A 19207-nucleotide genomic window follows, 5' to 3' on the forward strand; every position below is an offset into this window, starting at 1 on the left:
GTCAGTAATCTGTTGCTTCATGAATCTTTGACTGCGAGATGCAGTGTTTTCCATACATAAAATCAAAGGTTGGTCAGTGTATAGAAATGAATCTAAATCAATCTCTAATGCACCTGATGTGCTCATCATGTCATGTTTGTCATTTGGCAATGCACAGATCAGCAGACCAGCAGCATTGTACTCAATCCACAGAGTCTCCTGTTGTGAAAATGAAAGTGAAACTTACCATTCCTCAATTTGCTCCAAACTCGCCTGTTTAAGCAACAGGATTTGCAAACAGTAACATGATAACTCGTCTTCTGCTGCCCTACAAACTTTAACGGTAGGTAAGGTAAGGTAAAGTTTATTTGTATAGCACATATTCATACAAATGAATGCAATTCAAAGTGCTTTACATAGAGTAAAAAGAAGTAGATAAATAAAAACAAAGATTTAAATTACAACAACATAAAATAAATAAAACAGATAAAAGGCATAGTACACAGAGAATAATTAATAGGTACACTTTGAGTCTAAAAGACAAAAGACAGTCAGAAACTGGCTCCAAATGACAAGGTCAGACAAAAGCTGGCCATTAACTAACAGGGTCAGTCAAGGGTCAGTCAAAGGCCAGACAAAACATAAAGGTTTTTAACCTGCTTTTAAAGACTGTTTGAGAAGGAGCCGATCTAATACCATCGGGTAGTTTGTTCCAATTTGTTGTTTCATAGTGTGCAAATGCTGCTTCACCTCGTTTAGTACGAACTCTTGGAACAGTTAGGAGGCCAGCCACAGATGACCTTAACGTTCTTGTAGGTTCATAAGGCACTAGCAAATCAGAGATGTATCCAATGTTACCTGGGTTAGGTAACCCTAACCCAGGTAACATTATTACCTTGTGGTATTTACATAACGTTAACCTGTAGGAGTGCTTCAGTGAATTTAATTGAATTGAACACAGGCGCCGTGGGTCTGTACAGGATCTATGCTTGTTTCAGCATTCATTGCTGCGGTGTTTCTGCACTGCTCTTCCCAGAGATCACCTGTCAATCAAACAGTGTGTCCAGTACTGTGACGTCTTTTTGCTTGGATTTTCTGTTGATGCAGTTTGACTTTCTGTAGGTGGCGCTCTTGTCTTTGTCTGCTCAGCCATGGTGGCTATCACTGCTCATGCTAACTACCCAGTTCTTCTGTTTACTCCAAACAAACCGGAAAACCCATCACCTCCTGTGCGGCAGAGGATTTGTCACAGGAAAGACCTACCAGACACCTGTTGAGAACAGCAAATGTAAAAGCTTTCATGAACTGGATATAGGTTGAATCATTATTGTTATGTCATTATTGTCATTATTGTTACATCAATCAGTGATATAGAGTAAAAAGAACATTTATTTATATGAAAATGATAATGATCATGTTTGATGACGGTGTTAGCGTGCCTTATGGTTCTTGTTATGACATCTTTTATGGTGACGTCTCAGTATGAGGTAAAACAGATTTGGATTAACTTGACAGTGATAATGATGATGATGATGATGATTGCCTCTATATAGCTTTCCCTGCGCAGGGAAGGCCTAATGGCAGTGACAGCAGACGTGGAGATGATAACAGTGACTCCACGCACAGTAACAACCCCTCGGGTCTTTCGTTTGCAGGTGAAGCAGATTATGGAGGAAGCCGTGACTAAGAAATTTGTCCACGAAGACAGCAGCCACATCATCGCCCTGTGCAGTAAGTAGCCTCTTCTCTTTTCATCTGGACACACTCACTGTCTCTCTCTCTTCCTCTCTGACACACACACACACACACACACACACACTTGTTGAGCTCCTCAGCAGGTGACTTAGTGCTTCGCCGTCAAGGACACCGCTTGACGTCACGGTGCGTCTGACTGTGCTGCTGCATCAATGGAAAGTTAATAATCACAGTGGAGCTAATGGAAACCAATTTTAGAGACAGCCTGTACAAAACCCAGTCATTCTAAGGCCTAGATGTGTGTGTGTGTGTGCGTGTGTGTGCGTGTGTGTGTGTGTGTGCGTGCATGCGTGCGTGCGTGTGCCAAAGATAGAGGGGTTGCCGCGCCCGACCGGATGGTTGAGTTTGCAACGGTGTGTGAGTCACACCTTGACACACCTGCCTCTGGCCTCAGATCAGCCAGATGACTGGTGACCCAGCAGAAGCCTCTGTCAGTTTAATTGGGTTAGAACATGTAAGAGGGCACACAGTGAGAAATGTTTTCTAAAAGTGTCTAGCCAGTTTGAGGGGAAAAATCTATAAGATGAGGACACACTACATGACTTTTACTTACTTACTAGAGGAGTTCTGGTAATGTAGTGTTTTCCCGGAGTGATTCAGTGATTTCAGTCCTATGCTGATCAACATTATTTGTGATAATTAAAGAGAGGACGTCTCTCCCATATCCTCGGTTAATTCAGATTCCGGATTGATGGTATGTGATTTATAAATGACAAATACTTTGCGTGGTAGATGTAAATCACTGACGTGCAGTGTACTAATTACATTATCAGTGTGGTTGTGCAATAATATTCCCATCTGTACAGGGCTATTGTTGGTGATTTTAATCTTGTGTGAATCATCATCAACAGAAAATACAATGTCCCTCAACTTCATGTCTGTAATTTGTAAAGTAAAAATTCTAGTGGAAATTTACCATTTTTGGTGGAGACAGTGGTCACCTGGTAATGCTAATTGAACTTTGAATTTTTGTTTTTGACACACAATTTTCTGCTTTTTTTTCTAGATTAGCAATTTCCATTTTCCTCCTGTCACTGTCAGTCAGTGGTGTCAGTAGTAGAATCTATAGAGGTTTTGGATGCATTTTCAGTGCAAACTTCAAGTTTTGCTTTGCTAAATCATGAAGTGACAAATTATACAATTGTATCTGCGGCACCGGTGATGTCAGTGAATTTCATTATCCTGTGTGAATGCGTTTGATGAATCACAGAGGTTGGGTGGTAATCTTATTAATTACATGAGGTCCCCACATACTAGTCCCTTGCAATTCAGGATTTCTAAGCATCTGTGTGAACATGCTTCTTTTTTCAACAGTGTGAGAATTCCTTCCCTCTTCTTCTTCACGTTTCAGGACATATCATAGCATATACAGATGGAAAGACGTGAGAACTACAGAAAAAAGCTAGAGAATCCATTCTTGTAAAATATGCTGGGACTTGGTTGAAATCAGAAGGTTATAATAGCCAATTATTTCCCATCTCGTGTACAGATATGACAGTTAGAATTGAATTGACCCCTGTAGATCTGTGATCAGACGCATTAAAAGAGAGACAGGCCCACCTGGCCCAAGGGCAGAGTTCCTCATCCATCATCATCAGCAGAGCAAGCGTCTGTCTCCAGAACAGCCAGATCCTCTTCGATCCCCACTTTGATCGCCCTCCTGATGGCTGACCTGGGAACAGAGTAGTGTAGAAATTAAACTGTCAGTCTCGGTTTTAATTATAGCTGTTCGATACGCCATCCAGAGGCAAGGTCTCTCGCCCTTCCCAATGCCGTAGAGCTGGAGCTTTAATCCTGTAAAAAGACGGATCATTTTCAACACAATGTTTATTAATAACAACATAAGACACGATACGATGACACTTTAATGATCCCTGTGGGGAAATTGCAGCAGCAGGTTGTATTAGGATAAAGGAAAAAAAATAAAATGGAAATATGAATATTTCAGATGGGGGGGTATTAAACATAATTTCAACCCAAGAACATGTTAAAGTTGTCAAATGTAATGACTTGGTGAATTTACAGTATGTATAGGAGGTGCAACATGTGGGTTGTATTCACATTAACAGGCCTACAGAAGGCCAAACATACTGTACGTAAAGTGTTGAGTGAGAAAAATTATTCCCCTTATGAAATATAATCAATTTACACACATAATTCTGCTTCTTACTGACATATGTTGTGTGGAAAAGTTGACCCAAACTAGACACACGGATGTGTTGAAAACGACTGCTGTCTTCCCCGCAGTACTGACATGATTCTTCCTGTCAGCGCCTCCTTAATGATGGTAATCCTAGAAGACACAGGGGATCCCACACTAAATCTACAGGAGTCTGTTGGAAATTTCTGTTTGCTTGCTTGAAATCAATTTCCGGATGGTTTGATGACATTTGAGAATACGCTTATCCCCCATACAGGACAGAGAGAAATATCAGGGTGAAGGAAAGAGAAATAGAGCAATACTGGGATTATGGCAGGATACCTTCTATTAGCCCTATAAAATGTGTTCTATAAATACATTGCACCCATTTTGACGTTTGCATTAGGTCACTTTTACGGGGCAAATGGCTGTGAGTCATGGTATAAATCCTGTTGGATGCCCATATGACCCCCTCAAGGAAATTACAAGCTGACCCTCTTGAACCTTTACTGTGTGGTGGGTGTGTGTCTTCAGATTTCAGTGTGGGTATGTGTGTGTGTGTGTGTGTGTGTGTGTGTGTGTGTGTGTGTGAGAGAGAGAGAGAGAGGGAGAACAACAAATCACATGAAAGACACGGGAGTCTGTCGTACCGTGAAGATGTGTTCACACCAAACCAACGTCTTCGGCTTCTGCTTCAATTCGCCGGCTTCTCGCTGACTTCCCCTCATGCGTACAAATCTGAGCTGCACTGTTCTTGATATTCACCCATCGCCATCTGCATCCAAAAATGGATCGACTCCACGTTGGGGCTAAATTTAGAAGGTTAACACGTCACTTGCGCTCAGAACTTGAAGACATAAGCTGGTAAATGCAACTAGGCAAGTATGCACATGTACAAATGTAGACTACATGTTCTATTTGCATCTGTGAAATGAATATATTTGACATTACACATCTACAGTATAGTCACTTATCTGTACATATATGTATGGCTTTCTGTTCATGCAAATACAACACATTTTGCTGTGTATTTGTTGTAAATTCACATTTTTTTCCTCATATTCTCATATTTTATTCTGCCTCAGTCACTTCTACTACAATAATGCTGTAATCCCTACTGTTCTCATGCATGTATGCTTAACATACGTGTTAAAATACCCCAGATAGGCTGTATTTTTATTAATATTCTATTTTCCTTTGCTGTATCCTATTACTATTTGCTGCTGCTAAGACCTAGTTTCGCATGAGGATCAATACAGTTTCATCTTTTTTTTTTCTTTTTATGAAACAACAATATGTAACAGTCAATAAGGCATTGATCAAGACAAAAAGAACAACAAAAAGGAGAAACAAACCGTACAGCAGCCCTGAAAGGCAAAGTGATTTTTCTTTTTTTTTGCGGCCAATAAGTCATTCGAATGAGATAAACGAAACAAATTGGCGAGCCTCAGGAAAAAGAATATTCAGTTCATTAACAATATTCATTGACAGTTTTTCTTTTTAGCACCTTTTCATTTTAGACAATGAGTTGAAGTCAGAAGAAGTGCAGAATATTTTCCAAAATAAAAATCACACTCATCAGAAATTCTGCATTTTCATTCAACATTACAAGGATGACATTATCTTTTGTAATCGCACAGATTTGTGTCATTTTGCAGTTTAATGGAATCTGATTTTGCTATGAGATAAACACAGATGGTCTAGTAAATGTTTGCTCCATATATGGTCACCTGCCTCATAGTTAATGTGACTAGATGTGATCAGATCATACAGTATCTCCTGGTTCTCATCAGTCCTGCACTCAGCGTCTGCAGGCCAAGCTAGCCGTGATGTCACTGTATCGCAGGCTAATCAACCTCTCCAGGTGCGGGGACTCTTGGGAAAGGTGAAAGGTCAGGCGCTAATGAGCGGCGATGATGTCACGGCAGGGGTGACTCACCGAAGGCCCCCTCCCCATGGGCGTCTCTCCTAATGCCTGTTAATTGTGCGACGTCTGCTAATGAAGGCTGAATTAATACCAATGTTTCATTAGCAATGGGCGAGTAGAAAGCAGGGGCGTATCTCATTTTGGCTTGCGGACGGGACGACTTAATTAAAACATTCATATTCAGGCCTTCTGCACAAAGCAAGGGAAAGAGATGAAAGAAAGGGATTTGATGCAAAGGGCATTGCTATATGCTATGGGCATTGGGCGATGTTCAGACTTTCACTGTAGCACTTTGTTGAGGGATAAACCCTTCCTTGTGCACATTTTCCTCTTTATATTTCAACAGTGAACATTACCATGGAGCTATTGAGAATTACATATGATGATGTAATATGATGATGCAAAATAGAAAGATGGCCAGATTCCATCCTTATCCAAGGTGACAGTTGGAAGTCCATCAGCCTTATGTATTTTAAAGGGAAATATCTTATATTTCATGAAGGAAAACATCTTTTGGTTTCTTGCCAATATGGATTATTGGCCGATACATTTTTTCTTATCTTTTTTTTTTTTGCGCAATAAGAAACTATGACGATACTATAAATTATGCTGAAGATTAGTTGGCTGAATGGAAAATGTACAAAGTCTCTGGCCACTGGTTTCAAATGTTCTCCAGCTTCAAATTAATTATTTCTTAACCATTCAGGCAGCAAGGACAAATATGTCTTTGTGGGCATATTTTAGCATAATTATGAAGAGGCAAAATACAAAAGAGAAAAACAGCGCACTACATAGACACTAAAGCTTGAGTCATTTTCATTACAATATGTTGATATCGCAATATATTAATTAGATTTGAAGAGATCCGATTCATGTTATTCTACATTGTGCACCTACAATGCCCACAGTATTTCAAGGAATACATTTAATGTTGAGAAGACACAAAAACATAACTATCCATATGTGTGGAAGTGCTGAGTGGATAAACCTTCACACACGAAACATGTTACAGTCATGTAATACACATCCCTATGTGCTTATACATGATGTGCATATACACACCAAGCATGCATACTGTACAATGATAGCCTTGATTCTGTGGTTCAAGAGAGTTAGTTTAATGTGGTGCATAGTGACTTTCATAATTCACATTTACATGCCTACATACTTTCTGTACAGCCTTCTGTAGACTGTGATTGGTGTTCATCTTCAAATGTTTACATCCAGAAATTCAGATGTCTGAGTCATGTCAAAATGCAGATTATGTGCGTAGCCAGTTTTAATAATACAATTACAGAAAGCCAGTATGGGACCTGGGTAAGCCCACAGAAAACCCACAGGGGCCCATAGGTTGGAAAAGGGTGTGGGCCCTGCATGGGCAAAGCCACAGTGGGCCTGAATGGGCTTTGTGTGGGCTCACCCAAGTGTTGGCAGCCCACAAAAAACCCATACGGGGCCCATAGGTGGGAAAACACTGTGGGCCTGCATGGGCTTTCTGTGGGCTGGCCCAAGTGTGGGCAGCCCACAAAAAACCCATACAGGGCCCATAGGTGGGAAAAGACTATGGGCCCTGCATGGGTAAAACCACATTGGCTTGTTTGCTGGGCTGTTAATGGGAATACGACGCACATTTTGGACATCCTTAATATGCTGTAAATTCACATATTCGTTTTCATGATATTCTCATATCCTTCTCATTTTGCATACATGTTGATACATTTATTTTCCAATTGTTTCATACCGCATATATTTCATATTTTTGGCACATTTTATTTTTTCTTTGTCGCGGTAAGTTCTACTGCTGCTATTTTGCACGCACTCAAAATGCTTTTTCTCATATTTTTCATTCATACATTTCTACATAACATAGTCTAGTGTTGAAATTGTCAGTTGCGTATGCTCATATAACCCCCATTTACTCTATTCTTATTCATATCCTATTTTCCTTTGCGTCCTATTACTATCTGCTGCAACGATCCAATTTCCCCATGGGGAGTTTTATCTTATTTCATCTTATTTACTATGTCATGGGTTTGAATTTAGCTCACCAGTGTTTCCTGCCGATCTTCATGAAACTCTCTGATAAAGCAGAAACACCATAAAAAATAATCTTAACAAAGAGAGAAAGTGGAGAAGTAGGCTTACCTGTTTACTTTGGTTATAGCCACTCTCAGGATGTTTGTTGGCCGGTCACATTGCGTGGTTGGACTTCACTGTTGTATAACTGTGCGTCTATGTGTAGGAGGTCCATAAGTTCTCCACAATATTTAAACTGATCACATAACTCAGCCTCATTAGCCTCACAAATGGGGGAGTCAAGAATGCAAAAAATAGTTAATAAGTTGTGTAATGTTTTGGGTATTTCTCTTGTGTTTGTAAGGCATTAGCTGTTATCATGCATATAGTCTTGCATAATGTGTGTTGGACCCAAAGGCAAAAGAAAATCTGCACACACACATCTTTGTGCCAAAACTGTGTCCCAGAAGATGGTCTTTAATCAAACACGTGTCTGTTATTAATAGAGTAATGGATAATAATACTGTTTTTAAAGAACTACCCTCTCCATACTTGGCTCCATTTTTTTACTTCACATCAAACTTGTCACGCTCAACACAGAAACAATCAAATATTCCGAGAGAAATAGAATAGCCATCCATCTGCTGAATGTGCCATGAGTAGTCATTTCCACTCTATTCGACATTTTCACCCACGCACACCTATATGTGCCAAAAAACTGTGCCCCAAAAGATACCTGGTCTTCAAGTAAATGCACTGTGTCTGTAATTAATAGAGTAATAGGTTATTATACATAGATGACTCCACAACCAATTAATTTGTCATTAGCTCATAGTAATGGAGTCAGGTGATGAGGAAGTCTAGTGTTATTAAATCAGATATTCCACCACCCTCAATATCAAGATTAGACTGTTTTGAACAAGAAACACAAGGGTGGAAATATCTCGAATAGAAGTGGAAGTGACGGCTCATGGCACATTCAACAGATGGACTGCTATTCTATTTCCACCTGAATATTTTACTCTTTCTCTGTTGAACATGACACATATTTGATGTGAGAAAATTGAGCCAATTGGAGGGAGATAGCAATTTAAAAACATAATTATTGAGTGTTACAGTACATGCGGACTGTTTCCCTAGCATCAGGCAGGGAAGATACAAGATGACAAAAGATGATTTTGGATATTATGAAAAAAAAGTTGATAATTGATCTCAGTGATTGGGTGTTTGAAAGGAGCATTGACTGATTAACTTGAAAAGTATGGAGGAATAGAGTAGAAGAAAAGGAAAAGATTGACGAGAGAGAGGGGAAGGGATAGTCTGGTGCTGCTAATGGGCTCATTAGGAAACTCCTGGTCATGTAATGACCTGCCACCACATGGACATCTGGGGCTCCACACACTACAGACAGATGAATGGACAGAAATAGAACGAAGTAGGAACGAGAGATGATGAAAGACAGTAATCAAGGAGAAAGAAATGATACGTGGGGTGGAAATAATGAAAGGGGATACCACAAAGGTGTCCATTTGTACCATTTAGTTTTAAGTTCAATTTAATTGGATGTTTATTGTGATGTGAAAATGAAAATGTCAAAATATACACAGAGCTGAAAAATATACTGTAATTTTAGTCAGAACCATAATCAGATTAATCACCACTGGATAGTAAAATGTATAGATTAATATAACCATTTTGTGCCAAAGAAGTAAACCATCCTCGTTATCCATTTACTGTGGCTCAAACTTGTTGTAATCATAATCGGTTTCATTTTAAGTTTATTTATTGGGAAAATCTCATTGTATATTGAATTTAATCATGAGCTGAGCATATTGTTACACTCCTACTATTATAATAGCTTATATTATATTCCGACTTTATTCCATTCTAGACCATTTTTTGAAGAATAGATACAAGCAATATAAAATGGTGACAGAATGAATGGAATCTAAATAGTGGGTGCTTCAAATCCCCACCTACATTTCAAAATGTTGCATCAATGCTCTAATTTTCTTTGTAAAACTATTTGAATTTCAATGGAGACTAACAAATCCTGTTAGGCATAGGTCGCCAACAGAATTAGCATTTATATATAGATTTTTGTTGAGAGAGTAATGAAAATTTGGATCATAAAAACTACTGTACAGACTACCAACTTCAATTTGAGGGTATCTGAACAGATAAAAAATGACACCATTGTATAAGCAAAAAATGTATAAATAACCCACCGGCAGTTCCAGTGTTGCATGACTGACGATGAGAAGATCAGTAGTCAGCACTGAATGTACAGTATATGCACCTATCATTTTAGCATTTCTCCCTAACTTTACCCATCTCTCTCACCTTATGATGTGTTACAGGTCTGATTTGATCATTTGCCCATACAGAACTGTTGTATTTGTGCTCATCACTAATGTTACTCCATGATATGCACTGGAATGCATTGCTAGAGGATGAATAATAGATGTTGTTAAAGACAAAAAAAAAAGTGACACTCGGATCCAGGCATGTTGAAAAGCAGGTAGGCTACAGCTGGGTTGGCAGATAATATCTGAGAAACAGCAGTCAACTATGTCTGCTTTCTATTTTTAGACTAGTTGTTTAAATACTTCATGCATGCCGGTGAAATTCACGAACACATACAGAACAACCAGCAAAAACAACACATGCTGAGGCAATAGCTTCACTTTAAAGGCCCATACTGTCATTGCTGTCTGTTGAAACATTATCACCCCACTACTAGCTTTGTTTGCATTGTGATTTACTGGATTGAAGACCTTTTTTTTTCACTCTAACATTTTATTGTTATTATCTCATCTTATAATGATGATAAGAACTTATTGGATGCTGTATGATACTATGGCAACAGCTGAAAATGTGAGAGCAAAGCCTAAGTATCACATGGATTTTGAGGCTGTACAAGGTACAATTTGTAATGTTTCTAAACATTGGAGTAAAACAGACCTATAGTTTGAGTTATAATGCTTTCAAACACCTTATTGCCATCTACATATAAACTCTTAAACATCATATGTGAAAATACCCTAAATGTAGACGATCAAATGAAGTTAACACCTACTGCTCCCATAAAATTTCCTCTGATTATTCTATTGCTCATTCCAATAACAAGGTGAATTACAAAAACTGCTATATCTCACGTACTGTCATTGCAATTTGCCATTACCAATTGTTCATTACCTTCTGCACTGTGAGGCCGAGGGAACAAGATCATGACCCTCCGCAGAACTGACAGATATTATCACTGACTCAACACAAAAAGGGGGTGACAGCACAGCAGCTGAAGTGTGGCTGAAGAGAACAACATCTTAGGTAGGTGAGAGCCTGGAGTGCTGGTGACTAATGCGGAGCAGAAAGGCAGGAGGCCATAAGGACTGTCCAGGCAGCACATCAGACAGCACAGCAGAGTCGTGACTAGAGAAATCCCACTCTGGGCAATGCTTTTAGCTTGGCTCACATCTCAGTGCCACGACTGAGGCTATACTTGCTACCATATTCCATGCACACACACACACACACTCACACACACACTGCACTGAGTAGATGCACAAACGTGCATATATGTGTGTGTGTCTGCATGTGAGTATGGGTTAGAGAATCTGATTGTTCAAGGCAAAACTTTCCCACATACTGTATTAATTTCTGTTTTTCGGTTTTGATGATTTGATTCACTAGTGGTGTGGGGTACCAACACATGTATTTGTTACTGTTGTCAAAATAACTGCATGGCCATAAAAAATTTATTCAGCATCACATAAGCTAACTGCTTAGGGATTCTGCAACACTCCAAGCAAGTAGTAGGTTGTTATGTTATGGGTTTTGTCTTAACAGTTTAAAAGCTGTTAAAAGCCAGAAATCTCAGCACCTGGTGAAATAATCACTGGGTCATTGGTATTGATGAACAATCCTATCACCCCCACCCCATAGACATATTATGTTCATTTTGTTCTATGGGGCAGTAAAAATCGTCATGTTGAAGTTTTTGGCATGCGTTCGGTTTGCATTCAAGACAATTCTGAACTCTAAAATATCCGACTGGAAAAGACTTGGTAATGATGAGTTAGTCTGGGCTATACGCCCTCTCACTGCAGGGAGTGAGAAACAAACAAAGACAGAGATAGAGGTGGCAGTTCACTGTTGTATAATTATTATAGTTGTTCACACCAGTGGGTATCCAATATAACAGCTGAATTCCTGATGAAGAATTATATATTATGTATAGATCAGGGTTTCTGAAGAGAGAGAAGAATACAAATTATTATACACAGGCCATTAAGGTAATGAACATAATTAATGCAATAAATACAAAGGACTCTGCATACCAATCACTACTAACATTAGTAGACAGGGCTTAAATAATGCTGAACAAATATACAGTAAATTGCCCTCATTATAGGTACACACAGTCTCGCTTGGAAGATACAGCAATTATCCAATTATCATCTAGGCGTTTGGCAGTGTTAGAAGCCAAGTGTGAGATGCTGAGATTCCTGCATGTGAAAGTGAGCTCCTGCTCATTGATATTTTTCATAGCTGGGGATAGAGCTGAAAGATATTGACAAAAAATCGAATCGCAATTATTTGACAGAATATTGCAATTTAAACTGTGATTCATATCATCACACATTTATCTTGTCATACGTTTTTTAGAACTTTACAATTGTTTAAAGAAAAGTGATTTTGTTAAAAAAAAAAAAACATAGATGTCAGTGTGCAATATTGTACTTGATTCATGGACCAAAGATTACCCAATTTCATTTTTTTTTTTTTTTTTTTACGAATTTTTTTCATATGACTTCATATGATCTTACTGTACATCATCAAAGACACATAATAGAGTTGTTCAGCAAAAAGTACCTAGGCCAGACCTGGAGACTTTACTTTACAATACAGCAGGGGGAAAAAGAATGTTGACATAGAATATAAACACAGGACTTGCTAAGGCAAAGAACAAATAAGTGCACAATGTTATTCCATTATTTGACAGTAGATAAAGACAGGAAAGATGGGGGAGAGAGAGGGGAATGACATGTGACAAAGGTCACGGTATGCGCCGTAGCCACCAGCACACCCTGAGTATAGAACATTAACAATATGAAAACATCCCAGGAAGTATCTGACAGATAGCGATGTGCAGGAGGTGGCCGAGTTCAACGTCAACCGAACCGAGCACAAACTTTTCACGATATGATATTATGGCACAGTAAAAATTCATATTAACACAGTTTTGGAAATTGTTTTGAACTGATATCAGAAAGATACTTAGGTAGCGATTTTTCACAACGATGCAGGTAGCAGCTACTGACGTCTTTTCATTTCTGCGCTTTATTTACAAGGTATAACATCAAAATGTTTGCTGGGATGCAATTTAGGTAGATTGGAGACTCTAAATTGCCTATAGGTAGGAATATGTGCAGACCCTAGGAAGACTTGTGGCCACTGATGTATCAGCTAATGGATATCCTAATAAAGAATATCAAATACTTGGATCTTCTTTAACAAGTGGATCTTGCCCTCTCAAGCACTGCTGAAGTGTAGAGAACTGGAAGGTTGAATTTGAGCTTGATCTGATAGGTGTTCCCATGGCTCCATGGTAGAAAGGGCCTGTTGGAGATCTCTTTTCACTCCTTGGAAATGTGTTCCCTTGGTTGGAGACGGCACCAACCTTCAACCTACAAGGAAATTTGAGACAAGCACAAGAGAGACTGAAGTTGGACTGACATGCACAGCGAGAATTAATGAGGTGGTTCAAACTTTGCATTGAATGTGTATTATGGCCTCAGTATGACCCTGTCCTCATTTACCCTCTTCCCTCGGAGGTCGACTATTTCTTTCTCCCATCCTGAATAATAGCAAAACTGTATTTTAGGGACTACAGATTATAATGTGGTGGAATAATTCTAATCCTATTTTTTTTTTTTTCTGTGTGTTTGTGCTGAACACAGTGAGCCGTACTAACTTCCTATGGCCCCAGGTGGGTTTTGCTCAGTGGCATGGCAACTCCAAAATAAGAAGATGGTTTATGACACAGCCACAGTACCATCTTGTGCATTTTAGTTGTTGAACAGAAAAAGAATCTGATATTGTCTTTCATTTTCTGCATGTGTGTAATTTGGGACAAAAATAAGACAGCTATAGATGTGAAATTAGCAGCCACTAATGCGAGTCGAATTCTGACTTTCTACTAGGAAAACTGCAATGGAACAGCCCTTCGTAACGGAATTCCAAGTAGGAAACTCTAGCAAGTTTTCCTCAAAGCTGTGTGGTAAATGGTTAAACTAAACTTCAAACTAAATTTGAAATGTAAAACTGCACTTTTAATGATCTATGTTAACTAGCTAGCTAATGTTACATTAGCTAATTAACATTAGCTGTCGCATGAATTTCTGACTTCCAACTTTGAGGAAAACACAGCAGTAGATTAGACATTGGGAGGTCATGTGCTGTCCTGCTAGACCGTTATGAAAGCTTAACAGAGAAGCTGAAAGTTTCTATTTATTATTTCTGTCTGTGCAGTCTCTCTCTCTCACACACACACACACACACACACACACACACACACACACCGTTAGAGCTAATTGAGAGTGACAGGAACTGGAAGTCACCAGAGATGGTAGAGAAGCTTCAGGTATTCCACTGATTAGAACCAGTCTCCATGACAACTCTGGCATCTTCAGATAAACGTTTGTACCCTGTGACTGAGATTACAATTCTCATAAACACATGCAAATTTACACACACACATACACATGCATATTTATGTAACTGTGGAGTCTCTGTTGGTGGTCTTTTTGAGTTTCATTCTAGCAGACATTTTATCTACTGTAGCATTGGCTAATTGGAGCTACAGTAGCAAGATGCAGCACCCTGTGTGTGGTGTGTGTGTATGTGTGTGTGTGTGTGTGTGTGTGTGCGCGCACAATACGCTAACAAACTTTCAGTAGTAACCACTTTCAGTCACTTTGCACTGCATGTTCATGAGCACAATATGGCTAGATTAATTTATCTTTAGCATTTGCATCTGGGATATGGGAGCAATGCTGAATTGCTGAGTTTCTAAATACCAGGTTTGTCTTTGCCTTGAGTTCTGCTGTTTGTCAGGACCAGTGTTGGGCAAGTTACTTGGAAAATGGAATCAATTACTCTTTACTCATTACTCCTTTAAAAAGTAATCACATTACTGTAATTACGTTACTGCCCAACACTGGTCAGGACTGGGGATGGTCTTCTAGTAATTTAACCCTTGTATTATGTTAAAACAAGCATAGATCCTGTTCAATTCTATGTACTGAAGCACTGCGACACTATATCCACTAAAGTTATTTAAATACTACAAGGTAATAACGTTACCTACCGTTAAAGTTTGTAGGGCAGCAGAAGACGTGTTACTGTCTACACATCCCGTTACTAACACAGGCGAGTTTGGAGCAAATTGTGGAATGTTAAGTTTCACTTTTTTTTCACACCGGGAGACACCGGGAGTGGATTGAGTACAATGCTGCTGGTCTGCTGGTCTGTGCATCTCCAAATGACAAACATGACGTGTGCACATCAGGCGCATTAGAGATCGATTTAGATCAATTTCTATAAACTGACCAACTTTTGATTTGTGCCTCTGTATGGGAAACACTGCATCTCACAGTCAAAGACGCCCTCTACAGGCCATTTCATGACGCAAAGACAGATGACTGACTGACTGACTGCCTGCCTGACCTGAATTTGTCTCATGATGCCCTCAGCTGCGCCATGGGAAAAATGTACATCCATTAAAGATAAACAATGGAGTTTTACTGCCACTAGTGGTGCTGGTTAGCAGAGTAGGTCCCTGAACAACAACAAAAACATGTATCATGTGGTTTTCAAGCACAAGGACGTACGAGCACGGAGGTAACGTACACAATATTGTGTGGAGACGGAAGGCTTAGAGCCCACAAACTGTTCCATGTTTTCCCTTTCTGCTCACTCAATAACCATGTGTTTGGGAGAACAAAGAAAGGAAAACCGGATCGTAATGTTGAGTGGAGAAAAGTCATGGATAGAAGGAGACACCGTATTAATACTGGAGAAGCTTTTGATCGGTGGAGAAAGTGAGAGAAAGCATTTTGTTCCGATGCAGACATAGCTAGACTAGCTTGCTAGCTAGTCTAGCTATGTTACTTGTGTTACAATCCTATATTGAACTGGAAATTCTAGTAAATGATGTTTCTCCAATTTCTCCTATCTAATTCTACTATTCAAGTCAGTGAAGAAATTGGATAGAGAAAAACTAGTCAAATAATGACTATAGTCTATAATGATGGTAGGATGATAGTTTATTTTTTCTTTGAGAGCACAGTAACTGAAATCAAATGTCATCCATTAGTAACAGGTATACCACACTGTGCTGTATGAAGCAGAAAACACCCTACACCTTAAAACTGCATTAAGATGTATTAAAGAGTCTTAGTGAGACTTCCTAGCAAGAAATGTAAAATTAGAGCAATTTTGAAAGGAAAATATATTCACAATGTCTTAGTATTACCCAGAGATGAAGAATGAATATATGTTTTGCCAGTGAGGCAATTTAGCACAATTGAATAAAGAGGGTGAATACTTAAGCAAACCTACATTTTTATGTCATTGGAATTTTATACTTTCACATAAATGTGTTGAATTTGCACTCCACGTTTGATAGAAAAAAAAGTGCTTTGCATACATTTTAGCCCAAATATATGAAATACATTTATGTTGATGTAATTTTGTCAAGGGGTGATGTATTTTATAACCATTTTGGTGCGGTGGTTGATTCTGCTGGAACACCCTCAAGACATATTCAGAAAGACTTCAATTAACAAAGAGAACACGGTGCACATCAGCATTTGTCTTTAGCTTTTAGCTAGTTTTGTTATTAGCTTTGTGCCATGGGTGGAGTTTAGGGCTCATATTTATTGCATTCTTAATGAAGAACATCTCTCACAGCATCGGTACTTGCCTGCATTTTATTGATCTGTGGGTTTTAAAGCAGATTTAATCATGTTTATGCATTTCTGTACTGTAGTCTAGGGGCTCTGTTCCAGCTCCAGGAACAACCAAATGTGTTTTAGAGATGTGCTCACAAGTAGCAGTCTGTGTTGGAGCGTTTTGCTTTGTTTTCACTCATCTTTCTCCTGACCATTGGGAGATCTGTGGCTCGCATCAAATGTGTTGGACCTGGCCATCTGGAGGCAGCTAAATATTGGAATTTGTGATAGATGATTTTTATGTACCTGCAAAGTACTGGGCTAAATTTTTATGAGGCAACAGAAGGTTTGCAGAGCCAAGAGGACTATTTGGTTGTGTTCTGCAAATCACAAAATAAGGCAGAAATATCCAGGAGCAAAGGGGCAAGACATTCTCACTTTTATATTGTGCCTCCTGAGTTTTTCACTCTCAGAAAAACTGAAAGTGCCCCTGTGCTAATTTCAGAATTCATTTTTCTTTGCAAAGAGCAGTGCTTCTAACTCTCTCTATCTACTCTCCTCACTCCTTCTCCCTCCTTGCCTTCCTCTTCTCTAATGTCCATTTTCTCTGGTCTCAGGGCAGGCCTGCACACAGGGTGATTAAATATTGATTCAGTCAGTCTACCCATCACCTCCTCAACTTCTCATCAAATATATATATTTTAAAAAAAAGGACAGCTGTGAAAAAAAAAACAATGTTGAGTTTTATCTCCTCTGACTGATGGGACTTAAGGGGCTGAAGCAGACTGTGTCAATGGAAATCTATGGCTGAGTGGTCTGAATCCTCTATAGGAGAACTTTATCTCACTGTCACAGAGTGTTGGACATGCACATGCACACACAAACACAAATGAGGAGAATGGGGCTTTTTAGCCTTTGTAGCTGAAATGCGTTCAATCAGTGGAGTCTCACGTGTTGATCACATTGCGAGAAACGTCTGGCCTCCTTCACCCTGAGTGCGATTTCAGTCAGGGGCATTGCCACCTTACATTATTTAAATGTTTAAACCAACCAGAACGAGTAGAAAGTTTCCACAGAACTGCGTCTCGTTTACGATGGCCACCTTGGATCGGCCTTCAAAACTGGACTGGCCACTTTATGGATGGACCCACCTTATTCCTCCTCCTATCGGGGATGAATCCCAGACGTTTCTTGCAGTTTGAGCAACTCACAAGACTCGTGAGACTCGAGGATAGAAATGTGTTGCAATGCCATGTGAGGAGGTGGAGAAGATTGGGAGTGTCTCCAATGGATGGGGAGTTTTTGTTCTAAAACGGGGCCGGAAAGCTAGAAATCTCGGCACCTGGCCAAGAAATCGTTGAGTCATTGGTATTGATCAACAACTCTATCAACCCACACAGATATATTATGGTTATTTTATGCTATGGGGCAGTATAAATCATACCTAATGCAGCTTTAATGATATAATAAGGGTTCATGTTGTAAATCTTTCTGTTTCTGGCTTTCAAGCTCAGTTTGCTGGTTTCGTTGACATAATGCACAGTCCTCAACAATGAACGCATCTACACACAACTGTAGCACTGATAACCATAATTATATAAATTGACACTGGCTTCTGCTAGGCTCATTGATTGCATTATCATTGGCCATAATCATATGAGTGTGGTGTGGTCCATAATCGTTTGAATAGAAAACACTTGGATTATGCTGCACAAGCTGTTTAGAAATTAGAAACATTTTATGCTTTTTTTGTAGCTGTAAGAAAAAATGGCTATGTTAACTTCAATAGCATGGGAGAAGGCTGAGATGGAACTATGGGGGTGAACTCGCTGTGTGTTGGTTGGCTCAACAATGTCTTCTCATTTAAATTAATTTTCTTTTTGAGGTGAACTATTCCTTCAAAGCGTAACTCCGGCCGTTTTCGACCTGAAACCTATTTTCATCATATTTCTTTAAAATTAAGGTTAGTTTAGGATTAGGACTTGGGTTCAGGGATAATAATAGAATAAGGATGAGGTTAGGTAGGGTTAGGGGTTACGAGAATTAATGTAGTCAATGGCAGATCCTCGCAAGTTTAGCAATACAAACGTGTGTGTGTCTCAGAGAAGGTGACTAACAGCAGAGATAATTTTAATGGAGTTACAAGGTGTTCAGCGTCCTTTGTGTTGTTCAAAAGAAAGTCTGTTCCGGTCCTTCTCCTCCCTCCATGTCTCCAACCATTCGGTCACGCTCTCTGCCCAGCAAAGCACCAATTGAGCATAGACAGCATTTCCTGGAGCTGAGCTCAGATGATTAATTTGAGCAGAACAACTCATTCTTTGGGTGAAAGATAATTTCCTTTATCTGTGTTTATATGTGTACGTGTTTTTTAAGATTTCGTCAATTCCACTGATAATATGCTTATTCTGTACTTACATTCAGTGATGTAACATG

At 39.3% G+C, this 19207-nt stretch overlaps 1 protein-coding gene across 3 annotated transcripts in view; it reads left to right on the top strand.

Annotated features, from left to right (window-relative positions):
- sgsm2 (small G protein signaling modulator 2) overlaps positions 1 to 19207 on the top strand; it is a 75436-nt gene that overhangs the window by 10678 nt on the left and 45551 nt on the right. For all 3 annotated transcript variants that reach the window (XM_071922158.2, XM_078284122.1, XM_078284123.1), the window contains exon 2: positions 1635 to 1710. In XM_071922158.2, the coding sequence (XP_071778259.1) occupies positions 1635 to 1710 (76 nt within the window). The remainder of the gene's footprint in view (positions 1 to 1634; positions 1711 to 19207) is intronic.

Source organism: Centroberyx gerrardi, chromosome 6, assembly GCF_048128805.1.
Source record: "Centroberyx gerrardi isolate f3 chromosome 6, fCenGer3.hap1.cur.20231027, whole genome shotgun sequence".
NCBI classification, from domain to species: Eukaryota; Metazoa; Chordata; class Actinopteri; order Beryciformes; family Berycidae; genus Centroberyx; species Centroberyx gerrardi.